Raw genomic sequence first — 20,511 nt, forward strand, 5'->3', positions numbered from 1 at the left:
ATACTTGAACTGAAGGAGTTTCTTTGTAGCGGCCCGAAGATGATCACCCTGGCTCTGTGCCGAAGCCCACAGCCCTGCTGGCTCATTTCCACACCATACAGATGGATAGAATAATCAGGTAATAATTCTATGGCAAAGCAAGAGGGTGGTTGCTGTTCTTGACATAAGATTTTACTAGAAAGTGGCGTTTTAAGTCTTCTGGAATGCAAGAAATGCAATGTCACCTGACTCTTCAGCAGTTAAAGGCACAGTCCCTGGATCCTTTTCAGTGCACTTTCCCTGTTCATACTGAAGAGGATTTTGGTGGCTGTTGTGTTGTCACCGTGGAGGTGTCACGACTTTAAAAATGCTTCCTGTCAAGTCACAGTAACAGGTGTCTGTCAGTGCTTCCACACATCCCTTTCCCAGTGTTGGTGATGGGATGTCACTCCACAGAACCTGGAGTGGGAGAGGGCTGGGGTGAAGTACCTGCTGTGGGTAGGGCTGGGAGCGCGTGCAGGAAGCTCAGCTGTTGTTTGTGTCCCTCCTCTGCTCCTGCCATGCTGGATGTGATGGACAGTGGACAAATGGGGCTTGAGCAAGGGCAGTTCACAAACTCTGCAAGGGTTGCTCTGGAATGGCAGAGTTGTTTGGTGCAGTTTTATTGGAGTGACGGACTGACAGGTGCAGTTAAAAAAATGACTTATGTCTTGATCATCTGTGTTTCTCTTTCTTCAGGTTTCAAATGCCCACAATTAACTAAAATAGAGAGAAAAGAGGGCAGAAGAGCAGCACAACACTCTGGAGGTGAAGGTGAGTTATCTGGGTGTGGTCTGTGTGACTCCAGAGCTGTCAGGAACTTCTGAACTGGGGCTCTCTTTGGCTTTTATTTCACAGCTGAGGGAGAGAAACTTCCCTATTAAAGAAAGGTCAGTCATAAAAACCAGAAGACAGTTTTCTCCTGGTCTTCAGTGCAAACTCAGACTGTTCAGGCAGTGAGAGGTTATCTAATACCACTGTTGATAAAGAGAGTCAAATAGGGCAGAATGTCTATTGTTGTAAATATATGAAGTAAATGCTGTCTGATTTTTCTAATTTGTTCCTGAAAAAATGTAGAAATCTTGGTGGACCTCTCTGATATTGAGGTGCGAAATTATCTCAAGCGAAGTGTTTACAACTAGCATTTACAGAGCTGAGTAAATGAGAAAAATGTGTTTCTGTAAACTCCAGCAGAAAGCACTTTTAGGTAAATCAGGTCCAGTGCAACAGAAGAGGGGCGACAGCTGAGACCACAGCAAGTAACAGGTACTTTATAATGAAAAATACTAAATTTGCTTTTTAAATAAATCTGGTTTGAAACCAAAGCCCAGCCCATAAATGAACGGCCATATGCTTTACCTGCTAGTCTAATTTAGCTTTTTAACAACTCTCTGTTGCTCTGTCTGTGGGTACAGTGTGTAGTTACAACCTGTGCTCTGTTACATTTACAGTGCACAATCTTCAAATACACCCCAAACCTTCGAGGAGCTGAGCCTGCTGCACCTCCAGTACAGCCACCTGTCCTGAGCAGCAAACCTGGGCTGGTTTTAAACAGGCTGCACGTTCCTCTCTGTTCCAGTGTGGGGAACAGGCATGGTGTTTTCACTGGGATTTGCCATCCTGCCAGCTGCATATGCAAAACAGATCATTAGCTAATGGTGGCCTTTGTCAGGGAACTGTCCCACCACACCCAGGAGCTCCTGTTCAGAGCCTGTGTCAGGGCGTTCCCTGAGCGTGTTGTGCTGTGCCAGGGACAGGAAACACGGGCTTGGTGTCACTGAGGGCATGGTCAGTAGATCTGCACAGCCCTGGCACGGCTGACACCAGCACACAGTAACTGTGCCCATCAGTAACTCACATTTCTGCTCTTTGTAGCCTCTCCAGGGCTGCGAGACACCCATGGTGCTGGGACACCTGCACAGTCAGGCACAGGTAAGTGATGGCTTTAAACACACATGACCTTCTACCGCTTTTAAGCCTTTTTTTGTTCTGTTTTGTAGATCACCAAAGGTGGAAAGTCATTTAAGGACAGCCTAAGATTATTTATTGGGATAGAAGACAGTGTGTTCTGTGTTCTGTGTCACTACTCTTAGCTCTATAGATGTACCCCACCTCTCATACAGAAATGGGGGGTTGTTTTAGAATAATAATTGATTTCAGATGGGCATGGCCATCCTCATTCCAAGGATGGGATTTAACTAATTAAACCCTCTTTCTGTAGAGTAAGGCTGAAGTGGTTGACAGTTGCTGGTGCAAACTCTTACTTATTTCCTGAAATTCCTGGCCCATCTCAGCCTGGGCACACTCAAAGAGCAGCATCAGGGGCAGGTTCTCCTTGTGGCTCTTTCTCCAAGTTCTGAAGAGCACGAGCTCAGCTGGACATCCAGCATCACCTCTGGGGAGGCCTGGGATCAGGGGCCAGGAAAGGGACCCAGCACTGGTCCTTCACTTGTCAAGATTCAGGTGGAAGAATTCAGCACCACCTCACTCCCCCCTCCAGCTGTTTCCAGGACAGACAGACATGATTCAGAAAGTTACACTTGGGTTTATTTCATGGTTACAGGTACAGCATTGCCTGTGCTATATAGTGTTTGTGAACAGAAATACATGGCTGCAGAAGTAAAGCAAAGCAAGAACCCCACTAGAAAGAGCACCTTTGGTTTAAGCTTTGCCCTGTGATTCTCTTGTGTGCTGTATTGCTCAGACAACAACTTACTCATGAATACCAAATTATTTTGAAAGAATTTCTGTGGTCCTGGAAGGAGCAGAAATTGTAAAAGGCAGGTTGTTCTGATAAGGAAATTTAGTCCATGAGCTATTTTCATACAACGTTCTTCTATATAAAAATATACCAAGTTCTTGAAGATTTCAAGCACAGCAAATAAATACTTACAGCTGGTAACCCAGGTCAGAAGCTGGGCTTGAGGAGTTGTGTGGCTGGTGTAAGTTAAGTGATTGTCCTTTGTGTCTGAGCTTCCCACACAGAGGCAGGTGAAGGTAAGCAGTTTTCAGTGAGGTATTTTTGAAGTTCCCTGTGAAGGTGGTTTCTGGGGTTTGTATCATCTCCAGAGGGCAGCCTGAGACTGCACTGGAAGCAGCCCCATGCTGTGTGGGACTGACATGGGTGCCATTCCCACTCTGAGCATGAGGAGACAGGACAGAGGAACATGGGTACCAGGACGAAGAGGAAAAGGTTTCAGGTGTGTTCCTTTTGTCTCTTAGATCACTTCAGGACTGGCTGAAGAACAAGAGTTAGTCAAGAAAAGCTGAAGTCCACAGAGGGATGGCATCCTGCTCTTCTGAGGGAAAAGTGAGTCCTCAATGTGTTCCCAGCCCTCCTCACTCTCAGACTGAACCTTTTCTGGGTGCAGAGTAGCAGAAAGTAAAGCAGCTGTAGTGGCTGTGAACTCCTTCAAACAGCTCTGACGGCCCAGAGGTTTCTTTCATTCCTGAAAGAAACAAGCAGCTTGTTAGAAACAAACTTATTTCTGTTTTAAAACAAAACTACCTACTATGAAGCATCTTACTCGTTTTCTCCAGCAGCCTGAGTGTCTGTGGGAACCAGTGAGCCCTTCCTTTGTACCAAACTCTTTATTTTTCAATTGCTTGACAGTGCAGGTTGCAATGCAACTGAGTGAGTTCTAGGCATCAGTAATAAAACTCTGCTGTTTGCCAGTGACCTCTGCCTTTTACTTACTTCATCCTCCTGCAGGTAACATACACCAGGTGTGTTACCCTTCAACTGTCTCTTGGTTGTATCCCCCCAAAACCACCCTGTGTCCCTGTGCTGCTGTGTCATTCCACCTGCAGGCACCAGAACACCTGGTTGGGGACCAGCACCTTGATATTTCTCCAGCCTTGGACTTTACACCAGCCTGGTGTAACCAGACTCAGCACCACGAGCCCGTGCCCTGTAACAGAAATAGCTTCTGCAGCCCTGTTTTCTATTTGCACTCTGAATCACTGCTTCAACTGTCACCACTCTTCTGCATTCCTGGGTTAGCCACTGCCCTGGCTCAAGGTGAGTTTCAGGGATGGGGTGTTTGGTATATTTTAGTAATAGCTTGGAGTCATTAATGCTGCTGATTCAAAAGAGCACTGCCCACCCAAAACCCTCCTCACCTGAGAGCACAGCAGGGACACAGTCCCTCCCCCCTGCCCAGTACAGCAACACCCTCGGGACTGGTGTTAGAGCAACGCTGCTGCTTTTGTTCAAGGTAATTACATGCCAGAGAAAACAACAAAAGGTTTTATTTGTACCCCACCCACCAATTACTGCAGCTTGCAAGAGCCAGGACAGTTCCTTGACTGTAATCAGTCACTTTGCTTTTTGCAGAGTTAAGTTAACGTGACAGCCTCTCTCAGCTGCCAGTTTGGAGTTAAACTGAACACTTGGGGATTGCAGGGAGGGAATAGTCCATCTCCAGGTAAACTTACATGTTTCCATATCTCCCCCGTCCTCTCAATGACAATAGTTTGGGATTTATTGACAGGTGATGTGACCTTGTAGTCATCAGACAGGAGGCCCAGAATAGGATACTGATTCCTGTACCTGTAAAAGAGAATTGCCAACTTGTAGAGTGAGAGCTGCAGACCTGTGTCCAAATCCCTAACTCTGACCTTGCCCCACAGCCCTGCCACTACTTAATCCCCAAAAACCTGCTCAAAGCCAGCAGAGACACCTCAGTGTCACCCTGACACACCAGACCTCTCTCCCAGTGCTTTATGCTGAACCCTCCCTGTACAGGAAAACCTCTCTTGTCTTTTACCCCTTTAGGTTGAACAGGCAGGATGAAGACATTTGCAGGAACAGCTTGGTTAGCAGAGGGGAAACAAAGGAAAAGCCAAAGGATGTTTTTAAGGAAGGTGAATAAGCACGTTACTTTTTAGTGATGATGGCTGTCACTCCAGGGGACTGACTGCCCGATAACTTCTCCTGCTTCAGTCTGAAGAGCTCCTGAGAAAACCAACAGAAAACATTCACAGGAAATAATGTTTTCTGAAGTATCAGTTCAACAAAGTCACTACAAAATATTTGCAGAAATTCCTCCCAGAGAACAGTCTGAGAAGTCTGTCCTTCCAGAAGGCTGGCAGAGGATTCAGTTAGAACAAATCCCAACCCCAATTCCTGAGCCAGGAGAGGACAAGTGACTTCCCAGTGAGCTTCCACCTACACAGGACTTGGAGATTTTAATATACAAATTCTTAAAAGAGAAACAACTTGTATTATTTTACCTCTTGCTGTTGTTTAATAAAAGCCTCTTTGTCCTCCAGCATCGATGTCAGTTCGTGCAGCCTCATTTGCAAGTCACTGTTGCTCCCTTCCCTCCTGGAGATGTCCTGCTGGAACTGGCATAACTGGGACTGCAGAACAGGGCAGGAGCAGTCAGGGGTGTGTGCTCCGGGCAGGAAGGGTGTATTTTTTTCATTACCACCATGAACAGTAAGACCCACTGATTTCCAACTCAGAAAGCTGAGCTGCACAGTAAATTCAGAAAGTGCTGACTGGACTGAATTCAACCCAGTATTAGTTCAGTAGTTTAATAACTCAGTCTTTTGACTAATTTCTTACCTTATCAGGACACACAAGATAACCCCTTAGGAAACCCTGCTAATTGAACTGACCCCTAATTTCTACATCTAACAAATGTTGGGGTTTTTTCAATCAAGGTTTTATGTCCTATATAAGGGTTTCTGAGCCATCATTAGTGTCTATGAATCAAGGAACTGCAGAACCAATGCCCATTCCTGTTGTTAAGGACAAGAGCAGCTCTTTCCCTGCTCCCACACAGGTGCCAGGTGGAACCACTCACCCTGAGACTGCGGATCTCCCGGTCCTTGTCCTCCCTCAGGTTATTGATCATCTCCACGTATCGGCTGGAGAGCTCATCCGTGGTGGTCTGCAGTGTGGGGCTGGAGCAGCTCTGCAGGAAATAAGCATTTTTATTGTCATACTTTAATCTATCTGTGAGTACCAGCTGCTGCCCCCGGAGCAGGTGAGTGTTACCTGCAGCTTGAGGCTCTGGATCTCCTGCTCCAGGGCCCTCTTGCCATACTCCAGCTCCTTCAGCTGACAGTCCTTCTCGCCCTCGCTGAGCCGCAGGGACAGGAGCTGCTCCTCCAGAGAGCGGCACCTGGCAGTGCTGTCCCTCAGCCCTTGCTGGAAAACACACAGGGAATGAGGGCACGAGTTCCACAAGGGAGTAGCAGCACCACACACACACCAGACAGCAGGGAATACCCAAAAGTCAGCAAATTGCTGACTGGAATACACTGAAATCTGAATTACATTTAGATTTACCTGCTGCTGACGATTGTTCTCCCTCAGAGAAGCCAACATAGTCTCATATTCTTTCACTTGAGAATCCTTAAAAGCCAAATCCTTCTTCAGCAAGACATTGTCTGTTTCCAGCTTCTGTGGGACAAAAGTGTTCACAGTCAACAGCTGCAGTTTTTCAGTCAACTCTTCCCATGAAGTGCAACACACTGAGTCACTCGTGATGTTCTAGAACTGAGAAAATAGTCACACACTGGAGTGTCTGTGGCTTTGTGGGATCCTGGACACTGCTCTTCCAGTCTGCCCCAGAATGAATTTAAACAGAAGCCAACAAAAACAAACAAGCAAAAACTCCAACAAACAACCCAAAACAGAAACCCCAAAACAAAGCCCACCCCCCCCAAAAAAAAAAAAAAAACAACCAACCTAAACCTAAGACCTCCTTGTTCTCTGTTAAAGATGACAGTTAAAACACCTTCTCCCTAAAACTTTGCATTTTACAGGAGAATCCTGTGACATTCCCAGGGGTACCAAGCACTTGTGCTGGTGTGGGAAACGTTCCTGCTTCCCTAACAGCTGTCTGTATCCACAGCCACAGAGCTCCGGCTTCCAAACCGGGATGCTGTACCCACAGAACCTCTGGAGCTGCCAAAGCCACCAGCACCGTCCAAACTCCTCTGCTGCGTGAACAGAGCAGCCCCAACCTGGATCCAGCACTGGAATGTCAGATTGCACTCCTGCTGCCAGGGAAAACAGGTGGATGAGCCCTGGGAAGGGAGGAACCCGCTCACCCCCAGGTCATCCTGCAAATGGCACAGCTCCTCACGGAGATTCTTGAAAGTGGAAAGCACGAGTCTCAGGGATTTATCCGACGTCGCTCTCATCTAGGAGGGAAAGAATGAAATGGATAATTGGGATTAATTAGCCCTGTTTACAAAATGAAATGGATAATTAGGATTCATTAGCTCTGTTTACAATATGCTTGACAAGAGGTAGAACAGAAACTGCTGTACAGCTGAAAATAAGTTTTAAACTACTGCACATCCTTTGAAGTGCCCACAGTTTCTACAAGAAATATTTTCATGCACTTTGTTCTGCAAGTGCCAGTTTTAAATTGCTGCCTTGCAACACAGGGCAACATTCTAAAATGGAAGGAATAAGAGGGCAAGGAACTGCCTTTGTATACCAATAAAGGGAAAAATGAACGTGCTAATATTGCACAATTATTGAGCATTCAAAGCTTTGTGCTTACACTGATTTAAAAAAAATGACTGCCCTGCCTGAGAAGCCATGGAATGAGTCATGTTTGAGATCTGCAAAGCTTTGGGCTCAAGGGTGAGGGAATTTAATTAACATTTTCAAAAATTTAAATTAAAAAAGTTCATACAACCAACTCCTCCCTTTAAAAGGAGAAGGCTCCCAAAGATGAAAGGAGTCACCTGGATGAAAGACAAAGGCAGGAGTGCATCACAGCCAAGCACTGTTCTCCTTTGGAATGTTAATTTTAATGCCTGTAACAGCTGTCTGTTGATTCAGGTGAAAACACAAGTTGTTGCATTTCATGATACGTTTCTGGTATTTGAAAGAAGAAATACAGACTTTGAAAGGACACCCAAGTAAATCCTTAAATTGTGACTCCCTTGGAAGGGCTGAATATTCTGTGCAAAAGCTGTTCTTTACTGTCTGGACAAAAGTGACCCTTCCTGTCTGTTCCCTTGATTTGCTGCTCATCCCAACTGCAGGATGTGCTGCAGTTCCATCCATGTGGGGACTGGCCCTTGTGTGATTTTTTTATCCCCACTGGTGCCATTGTGTGACTGAGGCTTCAAAAAATCACATTTCTGGTGTCACTCACCTCTTTGTTTTTTAATTAAAGTGGAATTTCAGTTTTGACTCCTGGTTTTGTTGGGTTTACCGTGAAATACACTATAGAGCAGTTTAAAAGAAGGAATTAAGTCAAAATGGTTGAATTTAGACTATAAAAACTTTAGTAAAACCCCACTCAGCAGTGACTTGGGTGTCAATGTCCATCTCCCTTCTAAGAGAAGTTGGAAGGGACTTGGGAGCTCATCTTGTGGCAGCCTCCTGCTTAAAGCAGGACAGCTCTGAGCTCAGGCCAGGCTGCTTGTTCACAACTTCATTTCAATGGATATTTTTCTAACAGGAAGCAATTCCAAGGTGCAGCTCCCAGGTAGGATCACCCTACCCCCACCTCAGGGAGCCTGGCTCAGGACACACCTGCAGAGCAGTGCAGGTTGTTCTGGATCCTGCCCCAACATTCCTGCCTGGCAAATGCAGCAGTAAGTGCTGAGCTGTGCTTGTGGCACTGGGGAACAACCAGCCCTGTTCCTGCTGCAGTTCCATTTATAAAGGATTTTGTCCTCCTGATCTGGTTCTTTAGGTCCCTCCCCAGCCATGGGGTCGGGCTGTGAGCAGTTGGGATGCAGGCTCTGCTCCTGGCTGGCATTTCGTTGTTTCCCAGCACTGCAATACTTTCTGCCATGTGTTTTGAGCACCTGCTATTTGGTTTTGGCTTTTAAAGCAAAGTATTAATACACAACACAGAAAGATGAAAGGTCTCAGTTCTGCTGTCAGTGATCAAAAGCCAAGACAGTTTCCAGTGAAACTGCAGGAAAGCTCAATAAAAGCTCAGTTTAAAAAATGTGGACTGTGGGTGCAGCTGCCACACTTCCCTTACCTGTACCATCCCATCCCTGCACACCAGAAAAATGGAATGAGGGGAATACAGAGTGGACTCTGAGGTATGTTTTGTACAAAGGCCCTGCTGTGAGTAAGCCAAGTGCTGTCTGAAGTTCCTCTTGGCTTCCACACTCTCATACCTGGAGGAGATAACGAATCTGCTGCTTTGTTGCCTCAGACAGTCCTTTGGGAATTAATTCTTCAATATCTTCAGACTGAGCAAAGAAGGGAGGAAAGGGGAGACATCTTGATTAGGAATTTTGCCTGGTAGATAGTAATGTGGTTTCTTCATTAATTACACAGCTCTATTATGAAAAACATGTTTAGAATGAGGCAAATAAGAATGAGAATGGATTAAAGAATATCCAAAAAATCTCCAGTCTTTTACATGTGGGGCAGATACAAAGTGAGATGAAGTGGTACATGAAGCATATATTCAAATCCTCAAGTTTCTCATTGATTTTAAAAGCAGTATTCAAACCAATCCTCTCCCAAGGGAAAACAGCTGATGCTACAGCATCTCCCAGCACTTTATGGTGGGGGCAAATCTCGTGTTTCTGAGCAGTGAACAGACTGTCACTGACCACGAGGTGACCAGCAGCAGGTTGTGCCAGCTGTTCAGTGGCATTTGCTTCCTGCAGCTGAACCCTGGACAAGTATTTCTGCCACACACACAGTGCCTTTAAAGGTGCAGCTCGTGCTGCTCAGCACAGCTGTACTGGCAAGAGAGTGAAGGATCCTTTTCAAAAGCACACTGTGAAATACAGATACCTATGCAAGTTGTTTTCCACTAAAACCATTACTGACACTGCAGGGAAGACTTCCAAAATTTGACTCTTGTACTGGAATAATGCAAATTACTGAAGTTTTCTTTCAGCATTATCACATTTGCAAATACCTGCCTGGCAGTAAGTGTCAGGCTCTGAATGTTAATGCCAAGCAGGAATCACTCACTAACATAGACCAGCCTGCTTTATGGGAAGTGGCTTGAGCTTAATTCCCTTGCAGCCCCCCCACCACTGGTACCAGCACTGACATCAGCCTGTGCTCACCTGAGACGTGAACTCGATGTCGTGGTTCCTGTAAAACACAAAATCCAAAGGATCCATTAACAAGAACTTTAAGAATCCACACCCACATCCAACACTGAATGACTGTCTATGAAACACTGAGCAGGGCAGGGCCTCGATCAGCTGAAGAGCCGTTTCCTTCCCTCGGAGGTGCCAGGCAATGTGACCTGTTGAACACCACTCCATGGTGAAATTCCTGAGGAGCCTGGAGTACCAAGAGCAGCACAGCTGACACAGGCTGACTATGCCCATTTCTTTGGGCAGTTACCTCAATTATGGGCAGTTAACCCAATTACATTAATTGCCTGGGTAATGGTGCGCCCACAACTCTGCTGCAATCCACTGACATGCCAAAAGTGTTTACTTGGCAGTGTCAGGGTTTCTGTGATGGTTAAGTTCCCCTTTTCCCTGCTACAGGGACCACTTTCCTTATTTCAGTGGCTTTGGGAAGCACTAAGACTGGGAGTGAGGGGGAAGAGGGAAGGGTGGGAAGGCTGTGCAGCCCCAGAGCACTGATTGCTGTGACTCTGCATTTCTTCCCACAGACAGTCTGCAGAGCTCTGCAGAAAACATGCTTGGTGTTAATTTGCATGTAGAGACCGAGCTTTATACCTCATGGTGGCTGTCTTTTAATCCATGACCCAACAGCACAACAGGACAGAGGAAGTTTGGATGTTTGGGTCGTTTTTTCAGAACACAGCAGTAGAATCATGTCATTAAATATAAAAGTCAGAGTGTGCTGTAAGTACTTGTTTGCTTGATGTGCAAACAGGCACAGGATACATATTCCTTAATGAATTTGAAAAAGCATCAAATTCAATAAATTTTCTTGGCTTGCAGCATTTTTGTATCCTCAGTTACTCTGCACATTATGAGCATGTAAAACACCCAGTCAGTTCCAGTCGTCAGGAAAGAAAAAAAAAAGTACATCTCTCAACCAACACCGTCCTCTCAGCTGTGCAGTGCACAGATTAATGGGATATGGGAATGGCAGCACAGATCCAGTGGCAGTACCTGCCTCCAATCTTCTCCACGTGCTGCAGCAAACAGCTGTACAGGTCGTTGCCCTTGCGGTGCAGCTCAGCCAGGAGCTCCCCGAAGTAGCGACAGTCCAGCTGCTCCGGGCTTTGCTGGGAGCAGTTCACCTGGCAGGACACAGGCAGGGCCGTCAGAAGGGAGCTCCCTCCTTTGGGATGAAAGCTGAACATGAGAATGCTACAGGTGTGATGGATTTGGGCTTCTCTGCTCCTACTAATCTGCAATTTGTTTACACTGTGCTCTTCCTTGGTAGCGAGTCTTTTGTGTCTCCTGGTTCTCAGTAAACTGTACAGAAATGAATGATCCCTTTACAACAAGGAGTAGGCAAAGTACTCTTTTCCACAGCAATATAAACGTCAGGATGCTAAAATGGGAAGTGTTGGGAACTAGGAAATCTTGTCAGACACCTGCTGTCACAGCTGAGGTGGATAAAACACCCGTGGGCAGCACCCAGATGGGACCAGGTGGGTGCAGGATCTCCTAGGGCAGCAGTGGGGTTTGCACTGCACAGTCCAAATGTTTTCCTGTGTGAACAATGAAAGAATTCCAGAGGCAGCACAAGCCAAGTGTGCCCGAGCTGGTCTATGGGAGTGCCTGGCAATGAAGGTCCTTCACAGGTCTGACACCAAGGTCCCCAGGATGTTTGTCTTGTCACCCAAACACTGACTGGGTGCTCAGTAGGGACTCTGCACTCCCTCCCCAGCTCCACTAACAGGGTACAGGTACAACAGAAAGCTCATTTAGTGTTTCCAGTGGATCTGTGTCAAAAACCTCTGCATCAAATGGAAATACATTTTAAAGCCCTTGTTGATCACTGTAGGAGGAAAGAAATCCTGAACTGATGCTCGTCAAGGTTATAGAACAACATGTCTTTTCTCCAAAACTAGGGGCAGAAGTTGTGCATCCCTCAAGTCTTTGTTGTACAGACTGACAGCAGAAACCTGACTCAGTCAATGGTAATGCTCCCAGATAAAGAAAAACAAAACCAAACAAATCAGCAAGACTTCACACAGTTAAAGGACCTCAGAATGATGCTCAGAACACCTGAGCACAGGTCTGTGCAAACGAGAAATAGGATGCAACACCTAAACCAACCTTTTTCCCCCCCCACTAACAGCACAGGAGAAAGCCTTGGACAGCCCCAGGCCAGTCTGCAATCAGCACACGAAGTTACCTGCAGCGCAGCCCAGACTCTGCTGTTTCAGCACCACACACCAAGAGTGTGAACCAAAACCGCAGATCACAGACACACAAACCCGCTCACCCCCCAGACTGTGTCCTGTGCACACAAACCAACCCAACAGCAGCACCCCCAGCCCGTGGCCCTCACCTGCTCGCAGGAGTGCAGCGGGACCCTCCTGACGGGGTGTGCCCGGCAGTCATCGCCGCCCGGCACCGGGAACGCCGGGAACGCGTCACTGGGGCTGCTGGTCTGCGTGTGCTGGCACTGCTGGGTCACCGGGGCGGGCTCCGGGCAGGGCTGGCACTGCTCTGCCTGCTGGCACAGCTGGGACACCTGGTACTGCTTCTCCTGCCGACAGAGAGGGGTGTTTTCAGCCGCTGGACACGTCCCAGTGAGCCGGGAGCTCACACCGAAGGGAATGAAATGGGTTTGGGACCGGCAAGGCTGATGGCGGGTTCAGGTATTTTAATAATCCCAATAAAACTGCCTTTTTTTTTTTTTTCCTGAGTTTGCCTCACACTTTCACACTTCAGGGTTGGAATTCACCAGCCCCTCACGTTTTAGAGGGTGCAAGTGAGAAGCACAGAAAAGACACCTTTCCCATGGTGTGTTCCACTGCACGTGGAAATTTTCTTCAAAACTACACTCCTGATTTGACTTAAATCTAGATATACCCCAGGTAAAAAAAAAAAACAAACAACCCAGAAGTAAAAAATATGACTCCACAATTTTTTTATGATTTTCTTTACACACCAGCTGTGGAAATTAAAAAGCTATAATTTATAATTACCTCCCCCCCACCTTTTCCACTTCAGAGAATGGGTATTACACCTAATTCACCTATTAAAATCCAGAGTGGCATGAAAACTTCAGTTTTAAATAACAAAGTAAAAAAAAGCCAGATAAACCATTCTGAAATACCCTTAATTTCAATTATTTTCCTTGGGAAATGTTTCAGAGCAATAAAAAAAGGAGTACTATTTTGCAATTGACAAAACAACAATTCTAAGAGGAAATTTCAGACAGTTCTGCCAAATACATTTTTTTAAGACTGAGAAAAAAATGCACCTTATTAATGTATTTTTTGTAAACAATTATCTTTGTTGTTCTGTTGTGGAGCTACTGCAAGAAAACAATTCTCAGTCAATATTCAGATGCTGAGCTGATAGTATTAGAGATACAATGGCAGTTTGTTATTCTGAAAGAATAAATTGTTAGGAAATATAAAGCAAACATTCCAGTTTCTGCTCTCCTTAAATATTGGTTCATTTACTGTGAGACTGTGGCCTATATCACAGCAAGGTAATTCTCAGGTTGGCAGCTATTCCCAACCAAACCAAACAAAAAACCAGAACCCAACCAATCTAGAAATATCAATAATAGATAATATAAACACCCAACTTACTTGGAGGGGATTTAATAGCTCATATTTTCTTATTGTCTTTTCATAGATGACATTATTTCCAGGACCGAAACTCCCCGCTCTGAGAAATGGGGATAATGGCTCCTGGAAAGCATGGAAATAAACACATCCATCAATGTTGTCAAACAGCAAATTCAGGATTAGTGTCATTCTGACTAAAAACTACAAGGGGTTTTTGTGATTTGAAGATACATGCACTGTGAGACATTCCTTTAGGATGTGTCCATTTGAGTGCATGGCCATTTCCATGGAGACCACGTGAAATAAATACAGTGGAACAGTTAGTAATTAATCTTAATAAAACTTCACTGCTGAGGGTGGCAGCCCGACTGGCCATTCTGCAGTATTTTCAACCCCTACTAATGCCATCTCTCACCATCAGAGGTGTGAGCTGTGTGATCCCAAAGTATTTCTCATCCCTAGAGGACTTTATGGAATGAGGGTAACTGAGGGAACTCCAGCACTGAACACTTCCCTACCTGATCAGGATTCTCGATAATGATCCTTCGAATAGTGCCCTGCAAGGAGGAAAATAAGCAAAGGTTCAGTATTCCCGCACTTCCACCTCTGAAACATTCCTGACAGATCTCAGGATCACATGGATTCCCAAAGTGTCTGGATTCAGTCATTGGCTGTAAATATATTGGGATCCATGGGCCACAATCAGCCTGGAGATGTTTTAAATCCAGAGCCTTCCCACCCCAAAGGAATTAGCCCGTACACAGCACAGCACCACACATTCCATCATTCTCCTTTTTATTAGTTTGGGTTTTCCCAATCACACCCTTGCAGGTATGATGGAATTAGTCCTTATTTTCTCTAAGTGCAGCAGAACAGGCTACAAATCAAAACTGGATGAGGTCTCCATGGATTCCATCTCCCTGTTCCACAGACACCCTCCTTCACTTTTGATTTTTCATTTTACATACCAAGGTCAGCTGATGTAAATGGAGGTGCGTCTTCAACACTTTTTACTGAAAACATTTCACAAAGAAAATTTGTAATTTCCCTAAATTCAGAACTGGAGGGGCAGAGATGCTGCCCACCAACCCCACTGGGTCACATCCAGAGGGCACAACTTCACAATTGCCAGCTATGGAAATGGTAACCACATGGAACATCTGCACGTTCCTGAGGGAAAAAATGAGAAGTGCCTTTTTAAATTCCAGAAATCCATAGGTGGCAGCAGCTTTGTGCATTTTTCCAAACATATTTTTTCCCCAGCACTGTCCAGAAGCAATTGCAGACATTATCCCCCATGCTGACAGCCACCACCAGTTTTAACAAATTGCACACAGTGCTTCAAGTCTCCACAACCAATACTGTAGCAAAGCAAGCAAAATTCCCACTTAATCCAATCTAAGGATTTGGCAACTTGTTAGTTTACAGCATCCTGATTATTCTTCCTCACAGCACAAACCTCCAATTTTCATAATAAATCACTTCTTCCCCAAACCTGTGGGGAAGTTTATGTGGCTGCAGTTCAGTCTTGGAGACATTGTCAACTAGGTGAGAGCAGCTCTGAAGTAGGTCAGCTTTCCTGTCAACTGTTGCATAAGTTTAGGAAGCCTGGAGCAGTTTTCCAAACCTCCCAAAAGTGAATCATAACAGCACCAGGAAAGAGAAGCCGAAGTAGAAAAGAAACTGTTTTAGCAGCAATATCGCAGTGATTAAGACATTTCAAAATTAAAAAACTAGAACAAAATTAAAAATAGTAACTGCTGCAGAAACTTAGAAAGCTGCTCAGTGCTCCTCCCACACTGTCCAGAGGGAGGTCTGGCATGGAAGGGACACAACACAGAGCTCTAGAACTTACAGCCCAGTCCTGCACCACTGACACCTGCAGGACTTGAACTGAAAAGTAAAATACCCAACAAATGAACGCCCACTGGTCCTTCCTCCAGCCCAGTTTCAGAGCAGGCACGGCCCAGATCCCAGTGCCTGTCACTGGCTCCGTCCATCCCGGAGCACTCGGAGCCGCGACACACGAGAGCCGTGGGAGGGCAGGGACTGTTCCACTCAGCGCTGACAGAACGGCACATGGGAACCAGGTAACCATTGTGTGTGACACAAAAACCACTTTTTGAATTCACTGAGAAGTTGGACAAACCTGTCTGGAGTAAACCACGCTGCCACAGGGCCGTGGGATACGTAACTCTCGCTGGTTTAGAGAGGATACCAAGGAAGTTATTTTACCTCGTTACCTGTGTGCTCCCAGAGGAACACATCCAGAACAGAGAAGACTGGAGAATTTTAAGTTTAAATAGGCCTTTACAATATTCACAAGGCCCTAATCCTATGTGCAATAACATACAGAACCTAAGAATGTTTTGCTTGGATAAAATTATGCTTATTTTTGAGATACCCAAACTCTTTCATTTCCAGAGAACTTTGATGCAGATACACTTCCCTGGCTGCTTTACAAACACGGATTTGCCTGCCCTTCCTCCCATTCCAGCCGAGCAGGCTGGGCTGGCACAGGCTGGGAGGGGACCCTGTGTCTGTGCCAGCCTGGACTGCCCCACACGTGGCTCTTCAATCTGCACAGCCAGCTCCGAGGCCTCTGGAGCTGCTCCCTCGGCAGGACCATGGGAGGGGACCTCAGACTACTTCATTTTCCATCATTCCCAAGGGCCACAGCTCTGGCTACTCTCCCATTTCCAGCAATGCTTTGGGGGTGCAGTATTTTCTACATGGGAGAAGGAAGGGCAAGGTGGCACTGCAAAGGGGAGAGCTCAGTGCTGTTGTGTGTCAGTGGCATGACTGGGTTTGGAATTTTTAACAGCCTGACCAATCAATCTGGGTCTATTTTATGGAATGACAGAATGGTTTCGGTTGGAAGGGACCTTAAAGATCATCCACTTCCAACCCCCTGCCATCGGGTTTCTAAGGATAATTTCAAAAGGTAACATTAACACTTCCATAAATATTTTTGCTGGTCTTTCAGATTTTTAAATTTTAAGAGAAGCATTTGATAGATTCATCCACTTAGTTTGTGCGATGTTATGCAGAAGCAATCAGTAAATTCACTTTTATTTCAACAGCTCTACCTTCACTCCAGCCAACCCAGCGATGAAGGTCAGAATTCCACCTCTGTCAAAACCCTTTATCCATAACACATTGCCTTGCTAAGTACAAGCAATCCAGTCATCTCATCAGGATTTATGAGTTCCATTTGGTAGGTGAAATGGGGAAATGGCAGGCTGTGTTTGAGGGCTGTTACGACACAGACCAACCCTTAAAGCTGGTTAATGTTACACCACTCTCACGAGAGCGCTTTGCACGTCACAGAGCTGAGCCCAGATGTGGAAAGACAAAATTTCTCACACAACCAGACAACCCCTACAAAGCCTGTCAGGGTTTTGCCCTCTGCACTGACAGCAAACAACTGGCATGTGCCTTTTCATGACCATGGTGAAGGGGTTCATACATATAAGCCATACTGGAAATCACTCTAAACATTCTTCACTTAGATCAAGCAGAGCAAAATTTGCTGTGAATCAGACCAGATGAAGCCTGCGGTGGCTGGGAGCAGCATTTGGCCTCTACAGAGTTACACCAAAAAAGCAAAAACAAAACAAAAAAACAAACAAACAAAAAAACCCCAACTGAATCCTGAACCCCAAAAAATGCCCACACTTGTATTCTGTGCACACAACAATTTTCAAATTCAAATTCTCCCTCCCTCTCATTCTCCCTAAAACCATACATGAACACAGGAGCACACACCAACCATGTGACTAAACACCAGGGCCATATCAGCAAGGATGCAGATATTTATCATTAATCCCCACAAGGTCTGCAAGAGCAAATTAAATACTGCTCCAAGAGCCCTTTGCTTTTCCAGCAGTACAGAGCTTCAAGTACAGCTCTGGGATGTCACTGCCCAAAAACGCTCGTGTTCCATTGAAACACGGATGTGAGTTTGGTATTGTTCCATTATTTACTTCTCAATCAGCTCAAAGTGCAACTGAACCAGCTCTTGGGAATGTCCTACACCCCTCCCAGGGCTTCTCCCTGCCAACTCCCATTCAGCACCAAGTGTGTTACTTCCCTATTACTGTTTTCTTCTTTATTAACTTCCTAATAATCGGTATCGAGGCACCTTCCCTCTCCACCGCTGAAACTGCAACCCACACAGAGCCTCACTGAACTACACCCTCTTGTCTTTAAAGTCTCGTCCAGCAAAACACTTCAGCAAGAAATTAGTTTTCATCAGCAGGACTTAATGGATTCAGTGACTAAAAGATGTTGAAAATTAAACATCCTTCATAGGGCAGCGACAGCATTTGAGTCTGTAATCACTGCTCGACTTATCTAGGCAGAGGAAGCCTGGGACTGCAGTGTTTACTCCAATGAATATTTAATTAATTGACTGCAATTCAGACTATCATCCAGCCCAGGTGAGCAGATCACTTATCTGGGAGGTGAGACACCAGTGTTTACACTCCTGCCGTCCTACATCTTGCAAAAGAGGGATTAACAGCTCGGAAACAGCGGGAATGGCTCTGCCATAACCAAGTCAGATAAAAATATTACAAACTCATTCAGGTTGGAAAATCCACTAAGATCATCGAGTCCAGCCATTCCCACAGCACTGCCAAGGCCACCACTAACCACGTCCTCAACATGTTTTTTAAAACACTTCCAGGGATGGTGACTCCACCACTTCACTAAGCAGCCTGTTCTGATGTTTGACCATCCTTTCCATGAAGAAAGTTTTCCTAATATCCAACCTAAATCTTCCCTGACACAACCTGAGGCTGTTTCCTCTTGTCCTTGAGCCATCCTAGAGAGGAAGGCAACCTGAAATTGGGCAAACATTGCTTTGAAAGGAAATCAGACCTTGTATCGGTCTTAACCTCAATTCTTTTTGACAGTTACCACACACAAAAAAAAGTCAGTAGGAGTTCATCTTGAAGCAACTGTGCGCTGCCAAAAGAGTATAGCAGAGCAATCCTACCGATGTTAATGACAGACTGATGTACGAGGAAAAAGTGGTTTGAGAATAAAGTCTGCTCTCCTTTTCTGTTTTCATAGTCAAATCTGTTCTTAAACTATTGGCTTCTAGTTTCCAGACACCAACTGTATGTGTTAAAATTTCATTAAATTCCATCGATACCTTCAAGCCACGTCCTGAAACACACACACAGCGCAAACCTGCTGAACTGCATGGTGAGGGCTTTTCAACCTGAGCTCCAACACCTCGGTGCGCACCTCATAAGCATCACCGATTCAGAGAGCACCACCAAGCACTCAGGTTTATGCTGTATTTACACGGGCAGCACCGACTCAGCAGAGCAGCGCTGGGGACATCCCGGCGTGGGAAGGGAGCAGCGCCCGCCGCGGTTCCGCCGGGATTGCTGCTGTTCCACGGGAAAAACGGGCAAAAACGGTGTCCTGGGGCAAAAGGGGCGACGGAGCTGGGGAGTGGGGCGGGCACGGGGTATCGCCCATCGGCGAGGGGGGCTCTGCACCGGGACAGCCCGGCGGGTCTGGGGACGGCGGGCAGCCGCCTGGAAAAAGAGGATTTTCCAGGGGAAAACCCACGAGGCTATGAGGGGCTGGAACCAGACCACCCCCGCGGGGAGTCCGGCCCGGCCCGCAGCCCCGACCCGCAGCCGGGGAACGGCTCATCCCGGGCGTGCCCGGGAGCAGCACCCGAGGCCAGGCAGGGAGCAGGTCTGGCGGTGCGGGAGCCGAGCCCGGGGGTGCGGGAGCCGAGCCCGGGGGTGCGGGAGCCGAGCCCGGCGGGGCGGGAGCCGTGCCCGGCGGGTGCGGGAGCCGTGCCCGGGGTGCGGGAGCCGTGCCCGGCGGGCGGTGCGGGAGCCGTGCCCGGCGGGGCGGGAGCAGTGCCCGGGGTGCGGAGCAGTGCCCGGCGGGCTGGCGGGAGCCGAGCCCGGGCGGAGCAGTGCCGTGCAGGGCGGAGCGGGGCAGCAGCCCGGGGTGCGGGCATGCCCGGCGGGAGCGTGCGGGACGCGGCGAGCTGCCCGGCGGGGCGGGAGCAGTGCCCGGGGGTGCGGGAGCAGTGCCCGGGGGTGCGGGAGCAGTGCCCGGGGGTGCGGGAGCCGAGCCCGGGGGGCGGGAGCCGAGCCCGGCGGAGCCGGCGGGCGGGAGTGCCCGGGGGCGGAGCAGTGCCCGGCGGGCGGGAGCAGTGCCCGGGGTGCGGGAGCAGTGCCCGGCGGGGGCGGGAGCCGAGCCGGCGGGCGGGAGCCAGCCCGGCGGGCGGAGCCGAGCCCGGCGGGCGGCGAGCCGAGCGCGGGAGCAGCGCCCTGGCGGGGCGGGAGCCGGGTGGTGCCCGTACCTGCGGCGGGTCGCAGCCGTGGCCGCAGTCCAGCGGCGAGGCGGCCCGGGAGGAGCAGGAGGCGCTGAGCCGGCGGCAGCCCGGGCCGTAGGTGCGCACCCGGTCGTACAGCACGGCGCCGTCCGGGGGCTGGTCCAGGCAGGGCAGCGGCCGCGGCGGCTCCGGGCACGGCGGGGGCTCGGGGCAGGGCGGCGGCTCCGGGCAGGCCCGGCGGGCGGGCAGGGTGCTGTAGTGCTGCTGCCGCCGGTAGTAGTGCTGCTGCTGCTGCTGGTGCGGCTGCGGGAGGTGCGGGGGCAGCGCGGGCGGCTGCGGCTGCTGCTGCCCCGCGAACATCCCGGCGGCGGCGGCGACTGCGGCGGGGCGGCAGGACGGGATTAGTACCTGCAGAGCCGCGCCTTGGGCGGGACGCACCTGGGGCGGGGAGCGCCGGCCGCTCCCCCTCCGCGGGCGGGACACGGGACATGGCACACGGGATGTGGGACACGGGATGTGGGACAC

At 48.1% G+C, this 20,511-nt stretch overlaps 1 protein-coding gene across 1 annotated transcript; it reads right to left on the reverse strand.

Annotated features, from left to right (window-relative positions):
* Positions 1–2,966: 2,966 nt before the first annotated feature.
* On the reverse strand, positions 2,967–20,346 carry POF1B (POF1B actin binding protein). The gene is made up of 15 exons (XM_050310326.1): positions 20,014–20,346; positions 14,189–14,227; positions 13,692–13,793; positions 12,434–12,634; positions 11,080–11,210; positions 10,048–10,075; positions 9,136–9,210; positions 7,087–7,179; positions 6,320–6,433; positions 6,026–6,178; positions 5,832–5,942; positions 5,254–5,382; positions 4,902–4,975; positions 4,456–4,570; positions 2,967–3,467 (listed from the first exon to the last, which is right to left on the reverse strand). The coding sequence occupies exons 1-15, from the start codon at positions 20,344–20,346 to the stop codon at positions 3,462–3,464; spliced, it is 1,704 nt and encodes a 567-aa protein (XP_050166283.1). The 3' UTR covers positions 2,967–3,461.
* Between the last annotated feature and the right edge of the window lie 165 nt (positions 20,347–20,511).

Source organism: Myiozetetes cayanensis, unplaced genomic scaffold (genome assembly GCF_022539395.1).
Source record: "Myiozetetes cayanensis isolate MyiCay16 unplaced genomic scaffold, myiCay2020 scf15, whole genome shotgun sequence".
NCBI lineage: Eukaryota > Metazoa > Chordata > Aves > Passeriformes > Tyrannidae > Myiozetetes > Myiozetetes cayanensis.